Source organism: Chelmon rostratus, chromosome 22, assembly GCF_017976325.1.
Source record: "Chelmon rostratus isolate fCheRos1 chromosome 22, fCheRos1.pri, whole genome shotgun sequence".
In the NCBI taxonomy this organism is placed as follows: Eukaryota; Metazoa; Chordata; class Actinopteri; order Chaetodontiformes; family Chaetodontidae; genus Chelmon; species Chelmon rostratus.
In genome coordinates, this window is record NC_055679.1 from 2,146,842 (window position 1) to 2,169,000 (window position 22,159).

At 43.7% G+C, this 22,159-nt stretch overlaps 2 protein-coding genes across 2 annotated transcripts in view; one reads left to right on the forward strand and one right to left on the reverse strand.

Moving 5' to 3' along the window:
• The first annotated feature begins 386 nt into the window (after positions 1-386).
• tmtc1 (transmembrane O-mannosyltransferase targeting cadherins 1) overlaps positions 387-22,159 on the forward strand; it is a 133,565-nt gene continuing 111,792 nt past the window's right edge. Inside the window, exons 1-2 of the mRNA XM_041964362.1 lie at positions 387-724; positions 21,739-21,916. Coding sequence (XP_041820296.1) covers positions 429-724; positions 21,739-21,916 — 474 coding nt within the window. The 5' untranslated portion in view covers positions 387-428. The remainder of the gene's footprint in view (positions 725-21,738; positions 21,917-22,159) is intronic.
• On the reverse strand, positions 11,713-13,230 carry LOC121626018. Its single transcript, XM_041964363.1, has 2 exons — positions 12,723-13,230; positions 11,713-11,935 (listed from the first exon to the last, which is right to left on the reverse strand). Exons 1-2 carry the CDS (start codon positions 13,181-13,183, stop codon positions 11,752-11,754), a joined length of 645 nt encoding a protein of 214 aa, XP_041820297.1. The 5' UTR covers positions 13,184-13,230; the 3' UTR covers positions 11,713-11,751.

Consider the following 22,159-nt stretch of genomic DNA (forward strand, 5'->3'; position numbering starts at 1 on the left):
GAACCAGACATTGACTTAAGTTTTTATTTCTTGTCTGTTTTCAAGGTCAAGAAAGAGCTTTCACGCACATTAAGTTTGTATTTTAAAACAAAGAAATTAATATGCTACGTTAAATGACAAATAGCAAATAAATTAATAAATCAATAAAACATTCAATAAACGAATTGTTTGTAAAGTAATTGCCTAAAATACAATACAATAAAGACCAATTAATATCCAATGTTCCTGCACAGAAACGAAAATAAACGACAGTAAAACATTGCCTCCGTCGTTTCCCGACTGCACCTGAAAGCAGCACAGCCCATGCACACCGTCCCCGCAGTCCACAGCACACACAGCCGCTACCTGGCAGGCGGAATGGACGTGTCCTCCGGTACCCCCAGCTTCATCCTCAGTCCAGCGGAGCCGCGGGAAAAGCCAGGCCCGACATGACAGCCTCGGCACGGGATAAGAAAGCCCGCCATCAGCCGTGGGTGACCGTCCGGCCGGAGGCGGTGTGGGCTGCGTGTCGCTACGCCGTGCTGGCCGCCCTGTGCGCCCTGTGCTACAGCAACTCTCTCCGCGGGGAGTTGGTGCACGACGATGTGTGGGCTATCATCAACAACCCGGACGTCCGACCCGGCTCCAGCCTCAGAAATATCTTCAGCAACGACTTCTGGGGCAAGAGGATGGCGGACAATACGAGCCACAAGTCCTACAGACCGCTGTGCATCCTCACCTTCAAGTAAGTTCTCCGCGTCCTCCCAACTCCCAGCTCCGCGTGCACTTTCAGTTGAGCCGCAGCCTTATTGATATTAGCGCGAGCGAGGTGACAGTCCGGTTGCTAACTGTGGCTTGAAAGCGGCACGAGCGCGCGGTCGAGGCTGACGTCATACAGCTGTCCCGTTATGGAAAGCAGCTGTTGCAGCGTCGTAGTTAACTTTAGAGTAAAATCGAGCTCAGTACTTCATAAAATACTCTAATAGTGGCTTCCCATGAGGCAGATAGTTCCACCAAGTGCTCGCTTTGAACCACAGACGCACTGAGGGATTATGAGAGGAATATCACGGGGATTCCTCCAGAGATCAAGCCTCCTATCATCAGTGTTTATGTAATGAGTTGGAGCAGAGGGAGCATCCCTGCTGGCCAGCCGCGCAGGCAACTTGTCCCAGCACATCCAAGTCCTCGCGCCCTCAGCAGCAGCGTGATGCGACTGAAGCATTAAAGGAATTCAGATGAGGCTGAGCCAAAAACGCACGCGGGGAAAGGCTTTGTGGGACTTGTTGCGCAGCTCTGTTGGACTCACTTCCCTGTTCGTCGCGTTGGAGGTGTGCGGTGCGGGCTGGGGCGTGCGGAGCTGATGGAAAAGTTGTGGGAAGAGCGATGGGGAAACACGGCACGGTTTGCAGGGTGCTGTGCTCCAGGAGGGCGGGTCTGCTGCGCGCGGTTTGGCTGTGGATTTCTCTCTGAGGAACCAGGCCAGCATGCAGGACAGGGTGGGATTGTTATAAACAGGGGTGCACGTGACTTTTTTTTGTCAGGGATTCAGGTGAGCACCAGGAGACGGTGTTTGGTACTCACCTTGTACATATTGTGGTCTTGAAAAAAAAGATGATTTTGTCAGCTGCATCTTTGCTGCACTGCTTAAATGCAGTTTAAGGGACAATAAAAAATCCCCTTGTTGCTGTTGGAGTAACAGTCTGGATTGCTTGTATTCACTCTTTGGACCAAGTCACACACAGAGGATGCAGCCAAGAGTTTTCCTGCTCGCTTTAAGTGCATTGATTCTCTCTCAGTGGAGCCTCTGTAACTTGAAAGGTGGTTTTTGTGATGTTCTCTGATCCATCAAAGAGCAGCACTTGAAATTCGGTCGACTGCTACTTTGCTCTCACGTCCCCGCTGATAGTTTGTGCAGTGCTAACTCGTTCAAATTATGTTAAGGCTTAAAGTTCTGTGTAACTAAGGGTGTGGCCACTTTGACTGACAGCTGGTTGCTAAGTTTCAGCAACCTGGTTTCATTGTGGTCACCAAGCTCCAGTGGCTCTTCAGAAACCTGTGGGTGACGTCACGGAAACTACGTCCATGTTTTATTCAGAAAGACACTGGACCTTTGTGTTCAGCATTATGAAATGCTTGGAGAAAAACATTACACAGAGCTGACTGTTGCTCTTTATTCAACTTGTTTAGTCATTTAGCAGGCGGGTGACTGGCTTTTTCAGGTTTACTGGCCTGTTTGTTAGCAGTAGCTTGTGCTCCTGACTCTTTTCTTGTTTTTCAAATAATGGCTGATTGAAATCCTCTGAGTCTGTATAACATGCACCTGTTTTGTCTGCTAGGTGTGGATGCAAATAACGTACCTTGCACCACATTTCGGAATGCTGTTAGCTTAGAGCCACTTGCATGGGGACGGTGCCATGCAAGAGAAAAAGAGGACATCCCACACAGTGTTCCTAAATGAGGGGAATGAGCCAAACTGAGCCTCGCTGATGCAAAAGTGGATTGAAACAGAGCCAGAAAACAGCGGCGCCAAGATTGTCAGCTTTCTTTTTTCTTTTCACAGTGTAATACAATTGAGGATGCAGCATTTACGTGTAATGCACAGGTCTGAGGTCAGAGATTGGTTTGAGTTCCAGAATATAATAAAGGCTGTCCACTCTCACCCGAGTTTAACTGCATCTTTGTGGAGAAAGAAGTAAGTAGGGACAAACAGTCACAGAGAACATAGCACAGATTTGATAACTATCAGTACCAAAAGCTGACGGCAAATGTGGAGTCAGATCTGTAATCTTTCTTTAGTTAGTTCCTCAAAGCTGCAATGTGTAACATATATTAAAGAATTTTAGTTTAAAATGTAAAAGATCTAAAAAACCAGAATGTGAGATATAACAGTTTTGATGTTATATCAACGACGTCAGAGCTCTCTCAGCTTTTGCAGTCAAATAAATAACCAAAAAAAACCTCATAAAATGTCAAGGCGAGAAATAGTTGTACACCTATTTTCCTTGTTAAATAGAAAACCTCATTGTAAATCGCGCTTCGCTCAAACCTGACAGAGCAAAATAAAACTTATAAAAACTGCCTTGTTTGTCTTTCCGCTGTTCAAACAATCACCAGCTGGTCAAAACAAACCTTAATTCATCAAGTTAGATGTGAAAATATTCTGAGCCCTACACGCTGTTTTCTCATGCTGGTGATGGATCACTTCCCTCTCGCCTCCTGTTTCACGCTTCCACTGTCCCTGCCTGCCGTGTCTTCATTGTCCCAGGAGTTAGAGTCCTGGTCGGAGCTGCTATAAATCACCTCAGCGCTGTATTCCCTGCTGTCAAACTGTCCTCTGCTGGTCTCGGAGGCTTTGTCCGGCCCTGGTGCAGCCGCGTTCGCCGGGAAGCTGCTGAGCCGAGGGATGTAAAGTTGTCGGAAGATATAGTGTTAGGATTGTTTGCTCACTGTTCTAGTGACCTCGAGACATTGCTGCTCAGTGTTTAAACGACATCTAGCCGCTCGCTCCCTGACTTTAATCAACAACCGCCAAACATGAAAACTCTTTTCTTGCATGAGCACCCAGTGTAGTATGTCTGTATACTCTACTGCACAGACATTTTTATGTCAACATCTTACTTTTCAACATTGAATAAATGAGAGATAGGTGTTTCATTTTTATTCTAGCAGAACTCTAAATATGTATTTAACAACTGGATCAACATACGTCAATCCTGCCTGGATCAGTGATTAACATATGCCATGTTTTCAATGTGTTCTTTAAGTTTTGATTATACTGTATGTATGCAACTTTAAATACTATAACACATTTACAAAAACAAACACAGCTAAATAACTCATGAGACAAATGAGACTCCCTTGAAAATGAGATTATGGCACCTTCCTGAATAAATATGAGGGAAAGCAGCTGTTATATTGTATGTTCATAAATAGAAAGCTGTTCTAGCTATAGTGCAAGAGTGGGTGGTATATATGTATGTGTGTGTATATATAAAGCCTACAGGGAACTACATTTGGAGGAAACCTAGAGGAGTGTATGGAACGTGATTGGCTGGTCTGGTGACAGACGTAATGTGTCCCCAGGCGGAGCTCCATCAGCACTCTCTGCACTTAAGATAACGAAAACTGAGAGTCCTTGACTGAGTGTGGATTCCCTGGTGTGTGTGCTTGCATGCGTGTGCGTGCATGTGTGTGTGTGTGTCCAGGCAGTAGCATGGTTTCATTGTTCGATGATGCTTAGTCTAATTATCCAACAGCACTACAAACCTCTCACGCAGCTGCTTGCCAGTGCTCCCTCTGGTACACAGTTGTTGAAGAAAATATTTGCGCCTTAACGCCTCTCAGGAGAACGGACAGCCTGGCTTACAGCTTTGCAGGAGCATGTGCTCTCAGAGACACACACAAACAGCGCTTCACGCTGAGTGTGTGCGGGAGACAGCAGAGCCACAGTTATGGCCAGAGACAGTGGAGAAGGTGATCTCTCAGGAGTGACAGGTGTTGCCTTATTGCTCATTTAAGGTTGGGGGGGGGGCGGCTGTTTGGCTGTCAGCTTTTCCACACCATCTTCATCAGCTTGCCATGTGAAGGACGCTGATTCACATGGAATGAATATGTAGCAACACTTTTTTTCTCATCTGTGAGATCGCCTGTAGCGCAATCCTTATCCCTCAGCTGCCCCAGCTGCTGTGTGCATGTGGAGGAAGGTGTAGCTGAGAAAAGGCAGGCACTCTTTGCTCTGTGGAGAAATAACGATTGAGGGGTAATTCGGGTCACAGTGACTGTCAGGCCCATTTTCTCTGCTCGTTTTCTCCCAGCATTTGTTTAACTCCAGTCAAGACTTTACAGTAAGGTTATATTTAATGTGAAAGTCTGACACTGAGAGTAGGGCCCAATGAAATCTATTTCATTTTTTCCTCAGATTCTTTGTTTTCTCTTTCAGTTTTCCTGAAATCTGTGTTCTACGATTTAGCACATTCTTTGATCAGAAGAATACAATTCACCAATATTAGAAGAAAATATTAGGAATGTAATACATTTTGGTGAATTTGATGTAGCACCATATGGCAGTATTTGATCAAACAGATCCTCTGCAGAACAGCCTCCATATGTCGCTGGAACATCCCGGGCAAGTGTGTCTCATGAAGGCTACTCTCACGTTCTGCAACACTCTTCCTTGTTTCCAGTGCTTGACCAGAAACGGAGCTTCTTCATCTTTTCCACCAGAATATCTGACTCCATGCGTACCGCCATGAAGCCTTTAACAGTCTCGCATCTTACATCTGCTGATGCGGTTTCACTTCTGAGAGTCTGTTGAAGTGATGAGCTCTTGTTGGCATGCTGCCTCTTTCTCAGAGGACCTCTTCAACATGAATGCGTGTGTGTGTGTATGAAAGACACCAAAACACAGCAGGATTTTCTGTTCATTCAGCATAGGGGCTGTGAGAAATGCTTATAATGGGAGAGGACACCCTGATTTGCAACAGCATTTTTAACTTCTGAAATTGCATCACACCCCCCGTTTCACAGTTGACCCCATTTTTATTGCAAAAATTTTGATTCTGTTGGTGTTTTCTGCGTCGTGGAAACCGTAGAGCCTCCCCTCAGACAGAATCGAGGCAGCTCCTGTAGATTCTGCTGCGATGCTCTTGTTTCAATGCAGATTTTCAGGGCAGTGCAACGTGCATGCAAAGTGAATAGAAAGATGCAATTAGATGCAAATTCACCTGGGGTGGCACCAACTGATGCAAAGATGTGTTTGTTAGAGCTCAAAATATGAACATTTCTTTCTTAACACAACATTAAAAAACGATTTCATTTAGCTTCTTCAGAGTTGCCTCCGTGAGTTTTGTGTCAGAGCCACTGCTGCAGGTCCGGCTGCTGACTGGCCCAAGCTAACAGCTAACCCTAACTTCCTGCTGTTTTCAGAACATTTGCATGCAGGCTGTTGTGTCTTTGCTTCATGCCTCTCCCTCTCTGCCCTCCTCTTCAACTCTTCTGTGTTCTGTCAGGATGTTTCAACTTTTCCGCTCTAAAATTCATTCAAGTTAGCAGGCTGATAACATTTCAAACATTGATTCACTTTGTTCTCTCTCAGCCTCGACAGCTCCGGCTGACTTGTACGCTGCATGAAACGAACGAAACGAATCACGAGCTCCTACCCGAGTCACCTGAGGAAGATCTTTTTTTTCTGCATGCAAAGGAACACATGGGTGCACTCCTCCAACACCCCGGCCTGGGGGTCACTTCTAAGTGTATTAAACACACACTCCCACCTACACGCACACACACAAACCTGTGGGGAATCTGTGGGGAATGTGCAGTCAGTCCAGCACTGTCTCTTCTGTGCCGCTGAACACTGCAGGCTTTTTTCGATCAAGGTGAAGGACACACAGAGAACAAGTAAATACACACAAACTGCAGCCTGGAGGCACTTTTTATAGCTGAGACCACGAACTGAGCAGTGATTATGGTGAGAAAACAAGGGAGGTAGGGAGAGAGAAAGAAAGACATGGGGAGGGAGAGACAGTAAGAGGCCATGCGATTAAAATAGAAACACGAGGACAGATGACACAGACGGGGAAGGAAGAAGTGGTGATGGATGCTCCTCTGGTAAACGAGGAGACGGGGAGGAGGACATGGCCATAGCAGATAATGGGAAAAGACAAGAGCTGGAGATGACGAGTGAAAAATAAGAAGTGACAAAGAAGAAGGGTGAGAAAGTGATAGATGATGCTGCTGGAGTCTGAGAGAAGCTGACTCAGGCAATGTGAGAGCTTCATTTCCCAATCGCTGCTCATCTAATTCAGAAGAAAAACACTTACTACCTGTAGTTCAAGGATTCAGGACATGCTGTCATTTTGGCAGCCATTTAATTACCTGCTCTCCTTGTTTCAGAAAGAGGCTTTTCTTTATCCTTTTTTCAAAGATTATCTAAAGCTTTGTCACCCTGTTTTCCGTTGTCTGCCCCTATTGCCTGCAGTGTTTTATTCAGCCTATTTAACATTGCAGGGATTTGGTAAGGCGAATTACCATAGCTGTTACTGATGCAATGCTCTCCAGAATAATTAACAACCTTTTTTTAGTATCTTTGCAACCTTCCTTTGGGTCATGGCCCAGTCTCCAGCATAGCAGAATATATCAGAGTGAAGGACAGGAAGTCATCATGCTCACGCTCAAAATGAGCATTTTGATTTCTGCACTGTACAGAAACTTTGATCGACCGCTATTACTGTTAAACCCAGATATAACAAAGTGCATGCTGTTCTCTAGAAAACATTAATATTACTACTCTTATTGAGAAAGAATATCCTGGCATTTTTTTTTTATCCAGAAACAAGGTTGTTATTGTCAAAACTGCAGAAAGGAATTGACCAGTCAAACGTTTCACCTTTTGTGGACTGTTGGGAGGCAATTTAGAAACATTCTTCTGCCTCCACCCATCATCCTGCCCTGCGGTTCATAAGTGGGGGTGGTTTTAGAGGGCAGCGATGCTTACTGTGTGAGAAGGTTGGATAGCAGACTGAGGATAACAGCTCTGCATTCTGTTCATCGAAAGCGTTGTTGGCAAACTACCTGAGTATCTCTAACGTCGGTCCTCGAGCACCACGTCAGCATCAGTTGTTGTCCTTTGCCCGTTTGCCTGTTTTTGCACCTCTATCTATATGTAATGTTATTTTTAGATGTGTTACCAGGGCGTCATTACTGAAGAGAGCTTCCTCTCAGGGGCCTTCGCTGGTTAACTTACAGTAGTGTGTGCTGCTGCATGGTCACTCACCCGCAGAGGGACAGAGCACAATTACCTCTCCATCACCCCTCCAGCCTGACAGTCACAGAGGACGCTGCCTGTCAGGATGTGATCACACCAGGTCGTGCATGGCTGGTTTCAAAATGCTGCTGAAGTCAGAGCGTTCTAGGTTTGCTGTGGTAGCGGCGGGGCCTAAGAGCAGCGTTGTTGGTTCATCAACCTTGAACATTGCTGTGGATATACTACTACCACTATCTAATGATTGTTTTCATACCATCCGTCCATCCATTTTTGTTCACTTTTGTGGGTCTGCGTTGAGGTAGCAGCAAACTAAACAAGAGCTCCAGACTCAGTCTTTGAATTTTTCCACTTTTTTCTCTGGTGCTCCCCAGTAAAAACTTTAGGCACGCTACCACATGAGCATGAAGTGAAGTAGTGCTTTAAGAGAAAGTCAGTGACTTTTTAATTGAACCAGATATTAATCAAACCATCAATTGCTGAAAAAAGTTTAAACTAAGTGTTAAAACTCTGACCTCGTAGCGAGAGAGAGATCATGTGGATGAGAGACACGACACAGAAAAAATTCTAATGTTACTCTGCAACTCTCAGGTCGAACATGGTTTGAATGCACATCTGCACACGTACGCGTTCTATACGTCTTGTGTATGATACGGCTATATCCTCACTACGCTGCATGTTAATAAGCCGCGCCGTCTCACTCCGTCTTCCTCGCTTTGGTGTGGTTGGGGTCCCGCGGGTAAAGCAACAAATGCTTTGCACAGCAACAACAATGGCATACATATCAGGGGGGTGAATAAGATGATTGATTGCGGCTTGTTTTCTTTTATGATCTTCTGGTCAACGCTGAGCGTGCAGCCATATTGATATTCTCCTTGTTCACCAATGCTCGCCATCTGTTTAGTGTAGAAATCCCTCTTTGCAGTTGTTCAAACGGAGCTGATCATGTTAGCGATGTTATCATGTCATCGAGCATGTGGTTATGTGCAGAACTGCTCGTGGAGGCACAGTCACAGTGTTAAAGCATGGCACCATATGACACTGACTCTGATTTCATCCAAATATTTGTAGATTTGTGTCCACTGTAATTATGTGTTAAGTGTGAATTATAGATTTTGAGTAATCTGTAGCCAAAGTATTGATTTATAACTCAGGTTTGCCTTCGATATTCTTGATATTTCCTTGACTTGTTACTATAAAGGATGGAATTTTGGACAATGTCTTCAAAGTTTCTAGACGTTTAAGCTGTGAATGACTGATTCTTCCACTTTCTGCTTTTTTCTTCCGCTCAAGGATAAAACTCACATCAGAACCCAGATTTGAAATGACAACAACGCTGAAAATACTATGACAAAAGCTGTCAGGTCTGTTTGTTCATCTACTGTAGGCTTCTCAAATATGTTGCTGTTGTGTGCCGTGAGATGTCGACTGGGTTGAATTGTTTCCCCAAATACCAATCAAGTCTTCTTTGTCTTACTTCCCATCATTGTGTCATGTTTCCCTCCATGCTGTCGCCGGCTCAGCCAAGCTGTCACGGAGCCAAGATTTTGACAATTTCGGATGAGATGGACGACTTAAGACTCACAAGGAGAAATTTGTGCCTGCATTTTCAGGACAGGGAACGTAATAAGTAATTCCAACACTGTTGAACACAGCCACAGCTGCGACTCTGCTTGCAGGACATCCCAAAATACCAGCATTGCTGTTGGGTGGGAACGTACCAGCCAAATGTAGTGCGAGTTTGAATGTCCTCCACGTGCTCTATGGGTTTACTTATGGTGGTCCGGCGTGACGGTTGTGTTAAGACAGACTTGGAAAAGTTGAGGACCTATCCAGAACTTCCTCTTGACCAACACCTTGGTCCATCCCGCACTGTCATAGCCAGGTTTTCATAAAATGTGTTAAATATTCAAGTTTTTTTTACACCCGCTTTACCCTAGTGCCATCATCAGGCCAAAGATTTTGTATAGTAAATAGAAAAATAGTTTTTGTTCTGCGAGCGTACAAAACATTTAAATGTCTGCCACATTTTTGAACAAGTCCGACTTAAAGGGATAGTTCGGCATTTTACACATTAATCTGTATGGCATCAACATCTACAGTCTCGTGCTCTCACACTGACTTCGCCCCCAAAGTGTCCTCTGAGCCGAGATCTGGCCAGTTGTGGTCAGTGCGAAAGTAGTTCCGGTAGGTTTCCTGGGGCCAGATAAGGCACACGTTTTTCCTCTCAAAACAGCACTCATTCGAATCAGTGATTTATTTGCATAACAAAAGACGTCAACCACAAAACGTCACACCTCGTAATCGTTTGGGTCTAACTTTATCCCAATTGCGATCAATGCGCGCTGTCAGTGCTAACCGTTGTGTGCGAGCCAACTGATCTCTCGTCAGTGTTCGATGGTGTTGACAGAGTGCAGACGACGCAACGCAAACGAGCTAGTTTTAGAGCTAGGAGAAGGAGAGAGAGAAGAAGTCCACCGGCTATTCTTTATTTGGAAAAACGAGATAGAGACATGGTGCGCACTTGTGCCTATCCAGGCTGTACCAACAAAGATGAGAGTGGGTCTCCTCAAACATTCCACCGATTCCCTTTGACGAATGTAGCTTTGAGGAGACTTTGGCTACTTTTCTCTGGGCTTGAACGTGGAGCTCACCCAACTACCGAAGATGAGAAAGCTTCGCGTGTGCAGTGACCACTTCAGCGAGGACGACTTCCAGAAGGACAGACAAAGAGACGTATTTTGAAGAGCACTGCTGTACCTGCACCCCAGGTAAACAAAATTGTACCACATATTTTCTATAGCATCCGTGTATAGTCTTCTGGTGATGCACCGCGGGCTATGCGAGTGCAAGCACTGAGATATATTCTATCTCAGTGAGTGAAACATATTCATCTATCGGTGTCATGTCACCAATGATGTTTCACATACATAATATGTTGGCTACACTGTTATTACAATGGTCAGAAACTAATTACTACGTGGAATGTGCATGGTTTCTATGCGTGTACGAGAAGTCCATGACGGCGTTGGCTAGCATAATGAAGATAAAGCTACCCTTGTCAGATTCTAGACTGGAGAAATAACGGCAGCACCCAGCATATGTTTGAGCTAAAAATTCCACAGATTTTATTTTCAGATTGTCACATTTTAAAATTTGGTAGGCTACTAGAAGAATTTCTGACATTGGGACAAATGATGCACCCTGCCCGTGTAATTTGGAAATCCGTCCAAAAAAAATGACATGAGAACTCGAAGCAGGCACTTTCTGAAATCAGACTGTAGTCTAGCTGCTAGACATTGCCTGCTAACAGATAATGTTTCTTGATTACTTATCTGAGTAAAAAGTAGACCAAGACCATTTTGAAAACTCTATATAACTGTTTTTTTTTTCCCAGGAAAAAAATGTTATACAAATGAATTACATCTTAGTTTGCCTTTCTATTTTAGAGATACCTATTTGTAAGCTCATAAATAGCATTCGCACAGCATCACAGGACACACATTACCATATTGAGTTTCATATATAATGATCATACACCATCCTATCTTGTGTGTCCCCCCCCCCCCCATTTCCTTTTTCCTAGGACAAGAGAGATATAATGTCTTCCATTCACGGCAGTCAAATCAGTGGGTTGCAAGAAGACTGTATGAGCCAACAACACAGGAGTTCCCGAAAGATTTGGTGGAGAAGGTCATCCAACGACGGCTTGACACCAATGTGAAGCTCGGAGACCCAGCTTTCCACATACATCCTCCAGTCATCATACCAGCCAACATTGCCCCAACACCAAAGCCAAACAAGGCTGAATTGGTTTCAGCACACAAATCACGCTTTCATGAGACACCTGCCACTGAGAAAGATGACTGAGACTGTATATACATATATTGTCATAGAAGTGTGTTTATTTACATTGTTTATTTACATTTGTGTCTTTACATTTGTTTTGTATTTTTAGAAAATTGCACGTCAAAAAGAAATTCACAGTAAAGCTTTTGATTTTTAAAATTCTAAAACAATTGCAGTGCATCATTTGACTCTTTGAAACCAGCATATTGTCCACTTGGTGATGGATATGTTCTTCTTATTAGCGCCACCACGCAGGAGGGAAGAACTCTTCTGTTGCCAGGACCAAGCGTCTGTCCTTTCAGAGCCCATTCCATTATGATGCGATAGGCGACCAGCCTGTACTGTCTGAAATGCAAACAGAAAATAAGTTTATGCACATTAGATATATGAAGTGTGTCAACATTGAGTAAACTGCATAGTTATTATGGTTGTATATAAACACATTTTGTTTAATTGACAACACAGCAGTTTGTCAGGAAGGTATCTTCATTTATGCACCAGCATTTCAGGCTACTGTGAAATAGGTATCCTTATGTGTTTTTATACATCTCAGAGAAAATGTCCTTTATGAGTACACTTTGGGCCACGGCGACATAACCCTTAGAGCTCTCTTGACATAATATGCATAAGGTAGGCCTTGCTTTATGATTGAAGGGCATTCATGAGTAGGCTGATATTGAGACACAGTGATGCTCAGAAGTAAATTTTGTTTCAAGTATGATGATGAAATGAACATAAATTACTTTAGGGATGCACTACATTATGTATTTATATTTATAAGTGCCACCCATGACATGGTATGTATAAAACTATAATTAGATTCATTCAATGTTGGATGTGATGACTGTAGGTCGCACTAGCCTACTGCATGGCTCAGACTAATACAATATAACGCCATAGAAGCAAGCAGCTTTGTAAAAAGTAGAAGTTATCTTACTATTTTATTGACAACACCCATACTATCACGTTGTTACAACTACAATACCAAGCTGCTGGTGTTGTAATAACATTTGTAAGAGTACTTCTACTTACATACATAAAACTCGGTGTAGGCTACAATTGAGCACTTGTAGGCCTACTGTAGGGTATAAGGCAATAGCATCAAAATAACAGCATGTAGACAAAAACTCACTCTGCAGACAACTGGCCATCGGGTCCAGCAGGTTTGGGGCGCTTTTTCCAGTTTATTTTCGGGATGTGGAAAAAAGTCTCGAGGACACCAGCATTCAGGATTGCAGGCAAGTCGTTGTTATTGGTGATGCAGACAGCTGCTGATGCGCCAGCCTCCTCGTCAATGGAAAGGTCCTGCATGCGAGGCATTACGAGGTCCCATTCATGGCAACAGTAGCACTCAACCTCGGTCTGCATAACTTCGCACTTGTTGCACGTACACCACCTTGTATCAGTCACTCGAGGTCTCGCAGCTGCGGCCCCGATTTCACGTTCCACATCTCTGCTCGCCATCTCTCTCTCTCTCTCTGCCCGTTCTACCTCCATCTGATAGAGTTCTGCATCCGTATATTCGGGTTCATACAGATATCCTTCTGGTTGTGTGCTGAAATCATATTCTTCGTCGCTGCTGTAGTCAGACATGGTGTAACTAGCTTTCCAAACGCTAAACTGTGAATGAAACACCTGGCTTAGCTACCTGTCACGTATAGTGGCTCCTGCGCGCATTGATCGCAATTGGGATAAAATTAGACCCAAACGATTACGAGGTGTGACGTTTTGTGGTTGACGTCTTTTGTTATGCAAATAAATCACTGATTCGAATGAGTGCTGTTTTGAGAGGAAAAACGTGTGCCTTATCTGGCCCCAGGAAACCTACCGGAACTACTTTCGCACTGACCACAACTGGCCAGATCTCGGCTCAGAGGACACTTTGGGGGCGAAGTCAGTGTGAGAGCACGAGACTGTAGATGTTGATGCCATACAGATTAATGTGTAAAATGCCGAACTATCCCTTTAAGTACACCCAGAAATAAGCAATCGTAGCTAGTAACAGCACAGGGATCTGCTGTGCTTCCAGGACAACTTGTCGACTAACATCTATGTAATTGTAAAAAGATCCTAAATTGACCTAAAGTTTTTTTTTTTTTTTTTTTTTTGCCAAAGTATGTTTTTCAAAGCCACGTAAGCTTCTGGTCAAGTAAGGTTGTGAGGTTTTTTTTTAATTTCTTTTTGATTGAAGGTTGTAGCTGTTCTGAGCAAGAGGGCATTTTATAGCTTAGTAATACAAATGTTCATGTAAGAGAATCAATGCATAATTTTGTCTTTCAAAAGTTACACAGTCAGGGCAAAATAAGCTAAATATGATGAAGTGAATCAGTTCACAAATCACACACAATAATACCATGATAATACCATATATTTAAACATCATCATGCAGGCCCCGGCTCATTGTTATTCATGTTCAGGCGGCCCATAACACAAAGGTCACAGATTAGATTCCATCAGCAGCCAGTATGTGTCCATCAGCAGCCACGCTCCCTGTCAAAATGTCCTTGAGCAGAACACTGAGCCCCGACCTGCTCCCTCGTTGTAAGTCTCTGTGGGTAAGCACATCAGCTAAATTCCTCAAATGAGGAATTGAAATTCCTCTGAAGCCCTCACTTCGCGGATAGGTCGGGACCCCGGCTGGTCTGCGGGGAAATCCATCTCGCGGCTCTTCACTCGTTCCACGCTCATCTCAGCATCAGCTGTGGGGGCAGATCAGCATCAGCTGAGGTCAGGCTGAGATAATGGTGAAGGTTAAAGCTCTTTGCAAGCTCAAGCAGGTTTTATCGGTCGTCCTCATTGAATTATGAATGAAAGAGGGATAGTGGAGGCCAGAGTCTCCTTCATCACTTAATGGATTGGATGAAGGCTCACAGAGGACCCCATGAGAACTAATTACAATTAGAGATAAGGAGTTCAGATGTGAAGTCATGTTCTGTTCAGCTTTCCCTGTTTCATGTTGTTCTATCCAGCAAAGTTTTGCCTGAGAGCTAAACTTATCATAGAAAAAGCTTTGAACCCTGAACACAGTTTTCACCTGTTTTCTCACTCAGGAAGGAAAAACCTCTGGGACTGACAGTATCACCTGATGCTCCTGACCCCTGTAGCTATATAGTTAGTAACTATGGTAACTATGTAGTAGTGGTAGTACAACAGGCAGGGCCCAGAGGACTTTTAACCTGTGGCTGGCTTTGTTAACCAAATGACTAGCTGTTTAACCTTGTCTTACCTATTTATGGATAACAAATACATGATGGTGCCTGTACCAAAATAAAATAGTGTCCTTTATACGAACTTAAAGGGTCATTTATATGTTGAGCTTGTAAAATGATAGTAACACTTGTACAGCCCGCAGGTGTATATCACCTTTTGTGTGCATGTAAAAAAACAAAATGCACTTCTGAATGTATGAATTTCAGAAAAGAGTCCACTCTGCAGCACAGGACTGGAGGATCGGTCACATTGTCTGTCTGAGGTACCATTTCATGAAAATGTCAATCAATATTACCTCTTCCACTTAATGTCATGTTTTCCAATATTGTTGTAAGGCCAATCAGGTAAAAAGGGAAAAACCTGTAAGACTTTTGTTTGTGGTTTACATTTGAGGATTTGCTTGCAGCTGTGGTCACAGTGTTGGAGGCTGATACTGTCATAATACATAATACACAGAACTGTGTCTGAGTCTGCGTTCGTCACTGTCGAGTGACTCCAGTCTTTGACAAAGAGGGTCAAGGGGTTGACAAACTACAAGAGCTGGCACCAGATAGCCTGATGTCTTCATGTCCTGGGGACAACAAGCGATGGCAGGAGTTAGTGTCAGAGTTTCAGCCAGAATATATTGGATTTTTGTCACATTCTGTTAAACTTCTGTTTTACACAGCGTCCCAACTTCTTTGCGATCAGAGTTGTTTGCATTTTACATGCATGTTAGAATTAGGAAAAGGTTAGGGGAGTGTGTGTGTATGGAGGTAGGGGGTGGGACTGTGATTCACTGTTTACAGCGAATCTCAAGGAGCCTCATGAGGGCACTTAAACTGCATTGTCACAACAGCATTGCACTAATATTTAGTGCATGTGCCTCAAAATGAATGGATGTCAATGGACTTTACCGTGAAAGTGAAATAGTTAAAAATGCCAGTGGAGGGGTCCTTTCTAAAACATTGCTGTGCTCTAGATCACACCCCGAGGAAGTTTTTCAGTTTGACCAAACCTTAAGCTTTCAGCAGCTGGCCTTTGTGTCCACAGACAGTTGGAAAGGACTTCACTCATTGCATGTCTGCATCTCTGGACGGAGAAATATGCATCTGGCTGTTGGTGGACTAAAAGACAGTATTTGATAAAAAGTAGATTTCCAGCGTGTGTGTGAGATCCTGACGTCCGAGCAGGGTTTTATCCTGGAAACAGGGATTCCCAGGAATGCCCATCCCAATGATTTCCTGTTTTACGGGTGATATAATAACAGGAACACATTTTTTTTTGTCTGAAAATATGTAGAGCATACTAAAATATATTTACAAAATAGGCCTGCTGTTTACTTTCTTAAAACATATGCAACAGCTGTTTGTGTGCACTGGTGGAACACACTGAAAGCTCGTAATAATAAGAAATTCAACAGTCTGGTGAAAAGCGCCTTTCTCAGAGCAGCACTGACTACAGGCCACCAGAACCTCCTGAAGAATCTGCATCACACCAAGCGAGCGAGGGCCTTTTGAGAGCGATCGTTGACTTTATCCCCACATCTAACATTGCTCAGCTGCTACAGAAGGCCGGTACCAGCAGCCTCTGAACACCAGCAGAATATGGAATCAGGCTTTGTGTTATCTGGTAATTGGCGTTATTTTTCTGTGAAAGTCTGCTGCAGTCCCACATATTTAAATCTCTCCAGTCACTGTGGCGGTGAAAATAGTTCCCGAGTTTGATGTGAAAATATTGTGGCTGTGACGTCTGCCCTCCCTCTCGCTCCTCCAACAAACCAGGGATGGTGGTGACTGTTGGAACAGTGGAAAGATGAACCAAGAAAGTTTTATTGAGTGTTTTATGATGCTGAAATGACCGGAGTCAGCGATATAGTAGCTGTTTCTAATTAAACAAAACTGATCTGACTCTTTAACAGAAAGGTCTTTCTCCTCTTCACCATAATGTTGTCAAACACTTAGTAAAACAATCTGAGCCGGTCAGTGGCAAAAATAAACACTCGTAGTGGGCGTAGTTCGATGGTGCGCAGATGCCCGGAAGGATTACATTCAGCCCGTTTTGCGTTTGCCAGCTGCAGGGCTCTCGCTCAAACCTGGACCAGTTTCAAAAACTTGTTCCCATTAGTCACTTGGACACAGAAACATGGGAAAGTGGGGTCCATAAACAGATAATAATTTCTCCCATGTGAATCACAGAAATTGGAATCCATCTCATCTTAACAGAATGACTTTGGAAATGCCAAGTTTCTTCCTTTCGAATTTCCTTTATTTCTACAATGAAGAGTTGTCAAATATCACTTCCACGAGGCTGCCCTCAGCAGTCAGCAGACATTTCATATCGTCATATGCAGGTTAGCTGTGCAGTGACATTACTGTGACTCTGATGGGAATGATGCAGATCAACAATGACACTCCAGATCTTCAGATTGTTTTGGAATGAAATACTTTTCAATCACTTTTTTTTTTAGATTTGTATTACTAATTAAATGTTATTTTAAAGCCCGACTAAATGTAGGTGCTCAGTAGACTTTGAAGTTCAGTTTTATTCTTTATTGTAAGGTGACCACAGCTCGGACCTTAAGTGCACCGTGTGTTCATGCACATACAGGTGCGCGTATCCAAGCACCATAGATGCCGTCATCTGGGTGGGGGATAATTATTTCAGTGCTTCGCACACCCACTGAGTACACCTTTCAACAGCATGGACGCCATGAACGCAGTGTTTTGGTTGCCAAGTTCTTTGTAAGCCTGCAGGAGCTCTTTCTCTTTGGCCTGACAGCTAATCATTTGCATACTGACAGGTTCTGTCAGAAAGAGCCAACATCACCTGTGATGATGCTCGCTCACGACTCATTGACTAGCAACAGCCTGGACAACGACACATTGATTATTGATTGACACACACACAACATAAGTCAGAGTTAATTCAGGTGTGGACAGATAAACATCTATGTAAGCACTGGAAACAAGTATGATATTGTAATTATTATTTTAAGTGTGGTGAAAAATAGTATAATATTGAAAACTAGGATATTTTTGTGCAGTACAGATATTTGTCGGGACTCTGGAGACCCAGCTCTGTTTAAATCAGGTGGGCCGTGGGTGACCCCTGCACCTGACAAATGACAAAAGTCTGTTCATCTGCCTGCAGCATTTTTAATTCACTATGAACTCTATTTAACGCTCCAATGAACTGATTTAAATGTAAAACATATATTTGTTAACATATTTGTCTAAAATGAGCTGGGCTATACAAATATATGTCAACCGTCTTGTTCTAACTCCTCATTGAAGCTGTATGATGTGATCCTGGAGTGAAATATTAAAACCCAGACTGTGTGATGAATGTTTTTATGGCTGCTTAAAATGCAAGCACCAGCTGTCTTCTGCATAATTTTCGACATATTTACCCAAAATTCAGCCTGACATGTTTGGTATTTTTGGGACCTTTGTGATCTCCATTCGAATGATAGTGGTAATGACTGGCTCAGCAGCGGGTCTGTGGGAGTTAAGGGCTTGACATGGTAGAGAATGAGACCCAGACCTGACTGGACCGAACTACAATGGTCCTGCCAAACCCAACACATGCAGATGATTGACAGTCAGAGAAAAAGCTTAAGCAAACTGCATTTGAATATAACTGTGATGCCATGAAAATGTTTTATATGTTTAAGAGACAATAAGTTGACTGTTGAAATATGTTTGTATTATGTACAAGCGATTGTGGGGCCTTTATTTTAACACCTGCAAAGATGGAAGAAACAGGAAATATTGTTAACAGTGAAAAGACTTGGGGCACGTCCTCGATCGTTACTTGAACCGGACGTTGATCTGGCTGGCGTCTCAAAGCTCTTATCTCTGCTCCGAGGAGTGAGAGGAAAGCCATGAGTGAGGACACATGTGAGCGGCTGACATGCCTGTTTGGTGGATATTAGTTGTTGATTGGACGCTGCAGCTGATCGGACTGATCTATCACAACATCCCTGGAGATTCATACCAGAGTGAAGGCAGATAATTGTTTAAACTCAAGCATGACACTCTCTTAACAAATGTGCGTCTATTGTAGGTCCGAACAACACAAGGACCACAAACAGCTGTCTTCATGTATGAGAATGTTTTCTCATCATGATCTGCCATCTTTTGTTGTCAGGTAGAGTAGAAGAGTCTGTCAGTCAGCAACACACACTTTTTATATCATCCATCATCCTTTCAGTCTCATATGAGGTTGATACTTCCAAACACTGGGTTTGATATGGGTTAATTTAAATTAATTCATTCAAATTTTCCTTGAAACGTTTAAGCTAATAAATCACGTCCAATATTCAAAAGACTCATTAATCATATTCTGGGTTATTAAATAATGATTTCACATTTAGAATATCAATAAATGCAGTTGCAAATAATGAGTAGACATAAATGAATTCTGCCATTAGAAACGGTTCCTGTGCCTCTGGGCAGGACAGCACACAGTATAAATACTTATTATTCATGTGCAGGTGTTTGTCAAACCTGTAACAGGGTGTAGAGAGAAAACTGCTGCTCTGGCAATGATGGCTGTGTGAGCAGTGGACATGCACAGACACAAATTCATCAAAAGACTGACAGCTGATCCAGCTGTGATCAGCAGACGTCAGGTGCCGCTTCGTGCAATGTGTCTGGAGAAAGGATGTTTCATTCCTTGTTTCTTCTGTCCTTGCGTGGTCTCCTTGGTGGGGGGCAATAAGACACAAGGAAAAAACACAAGTGAGGGAAACTTGAATGAGACTTGGGATGCACCCGTGTTTGCATCTGCATAGTCCCTCATGTCTAATCCAAAGTAGTCCTCAGAAAGCAGCTGCAGGACGTGATGCATAATCTTTGCATTTTCCACAGTTGGTGATGAGTTTCATGGACATTTTTCTCAGTTTGTCTGAACATAATATCTTAATGTGTTGTAGACTGGAAGATAATACCATCATGTCACTCACCTCATCTATAATGTTAATGCTAGTCTTTAGACGTACCTGTTGCAAACCCAGTGGTCTACATTGTGAATGTTAGACTGTTCATATTCACACACACACACACACACTCACACACAGGGTGACAGCTGGTTAATGAGGCACTGAGGATGAAGTCCCAGGGGCACATCCATAACACACCAGTATAGGAAGGATGGTCATCAATCATACAAGGTGGAGGAGCTGTAGCAGGAGGGGCACAGGGAACTGGGGTGGACAGACTTTGTCAGGGTGACATGGAAAATGTAGTGGACTGATGACACATTCAACTTCAAAAAGACCAATGTACCGAGGGGCAAGATTTTCTAGACTCGACTCTCAGAGGGACGTCCTCAGAGGAGAGCCATACCTTTCAGTCAGGGTGTAGGGCTAAGGGTACAGCAACAATCGGCTTGGGACTGGGCCCTGGTGGAGGCATGAGGAAGAGCAGCTCGGGCCTTTATCCAAGTCAAACAGCAGCGGTTTAGATGATCCTGGACAGAAAGTACTGTAACCTTTACTTCCTGAGGTGGGAACAAGGCGGCTTGGAAACCAATAGCACATTCAAAAGATGACAAATCCAAAAAAGCGCTGATGACGGCGATGTGGGCATATACAACCAAGGTTAGTTCCAGGTGGACGAGTTGGAAGAAGTCACACAACGTCAGAACAGCAAGCTTGACCAGGTGGTGAAGACACGGTCAGGACAGACAGGACCACGAGGGAGACAGAGAACAGGATGAGTGAGCGAACAAGCAAGAGCTAGATACAGAAGTAGCAAGAACTGGTGAACAGTGACTGGAAGCGTGGGACACACTTCCTGGAAGTGAAGTCTGACAGAGTGGAAGTGGCAGGGCCGAGTATTACTAGAGGTCTTGATTGCAGTGATGAGATGCAGCTGGTGGCTCTGCCCTGCCTCCAGTGCACCTGCAGACACACACACACACACACACACACACACAGAAAGAGAGCTGGTTATTGTGGCACTGAAAATGAAGCCCCAGAGGGCAGATGTAACAGTATGCTTGAAATAATAATTCGTGTCTGTGTCTGTGTCTAACTAGTTGTGATGTCATAAATCCTGCAGGTATGCACACCTGTTCAACTTAGATTTAAGGTAAACTAAGAGGAAATTTCCTCTTTAAGTTCGAATACAAACATTGCAGAGTGAAGATTGAACATCCAAATAAATAACAAGAGGAAAAACACTTTTTTGATTGGACTTGAATTAATAGGAAATAACCACAATTTAAATTTCAGTCACAAGTCTCACACTCATCAAAATCACAATTTGATCATTTCCTGGAATCATTTAGCCACAGGTGGAGGTTGTAAAATGTGAAATCTCATATCAGGGAGTCACAGCTGGAGCCTGAACCACTGTACTGCCTCACTCTCTGCAGGTTGGCTGTTATCAGGTTGTTGGTATTCCGCTGGGTGGAGAGGGAACTGTCATAGCATCATACCAGTTATGATAAGCTGGGTGAAAATTGCGTATCTCACTGTTATTCCTCACTGAGGGATTAGCTGCTGGAAGATCTTAAGCAGGGTGTGATTTGGTGTCGAGAATCCGTCGTTCTCTCTCAAAGCAATAATGCTAATTTCATTTGAAATCTGCGGCCCTGCAGAAAATGGATTGAGATTCTGCTCAGGATTACAAAACAACCGCTTAATCCTGGAAATGTTGAAGGTAATTTACTTTAGAGATGCCTACAGTAAATCCACAGGGGTTGTTGCTGAGTGATTGTTTCAGATAAGGTTGACCCTTTCTGTCTTCATGTGGTTAGGAATCATGGGAAAATGAATGACACTGTATTTCTGTATCCATCTCTCTGTTTCTGTCTTTTTTTGTATGAGATTGAATCCTTTCTGATGTCTCTTACACATGCACGGATCTTGTTCACACATGATATGTAACAGACGCAGCTCCCGTCTCATCCCACAGCGCTGAATATTTCTGTCTCTGCCCGTCTGACAGGTTGAACATCCTGCTGCACGGCATGACGCCTCTCTATTTCCACGTCGTCAACGTGTGTTTGCACTGCGCCGTAACCTGCCTGCTCATGCACACGTGTGAACGCTGTGCGTTCGAGGACCCGCGCCTGGCCTTCGCCGCGGCACTCCTCTTCTCCGTGCACCCCGTCCACACCGAGGCCGTGAGTACATGACACACAGACTGTCACGAGCTGAGACAAGGAGGAGTTCAGAACACAATACAGAGTTACTAAAAATGAGAAGTGGTTTATATTTTTTTAGTCTAATTTGAAACGTTTCACTTTCACAATATGTTCTATTCCTGAAATAGCTGCTGTACGAGCGTTGACCTCCCCCCCCCCCTAACACTGCCACCCGTCTTACAGCTCTAATCCTTCAACCTCGGCTCCTGAGAGGCACTTCAC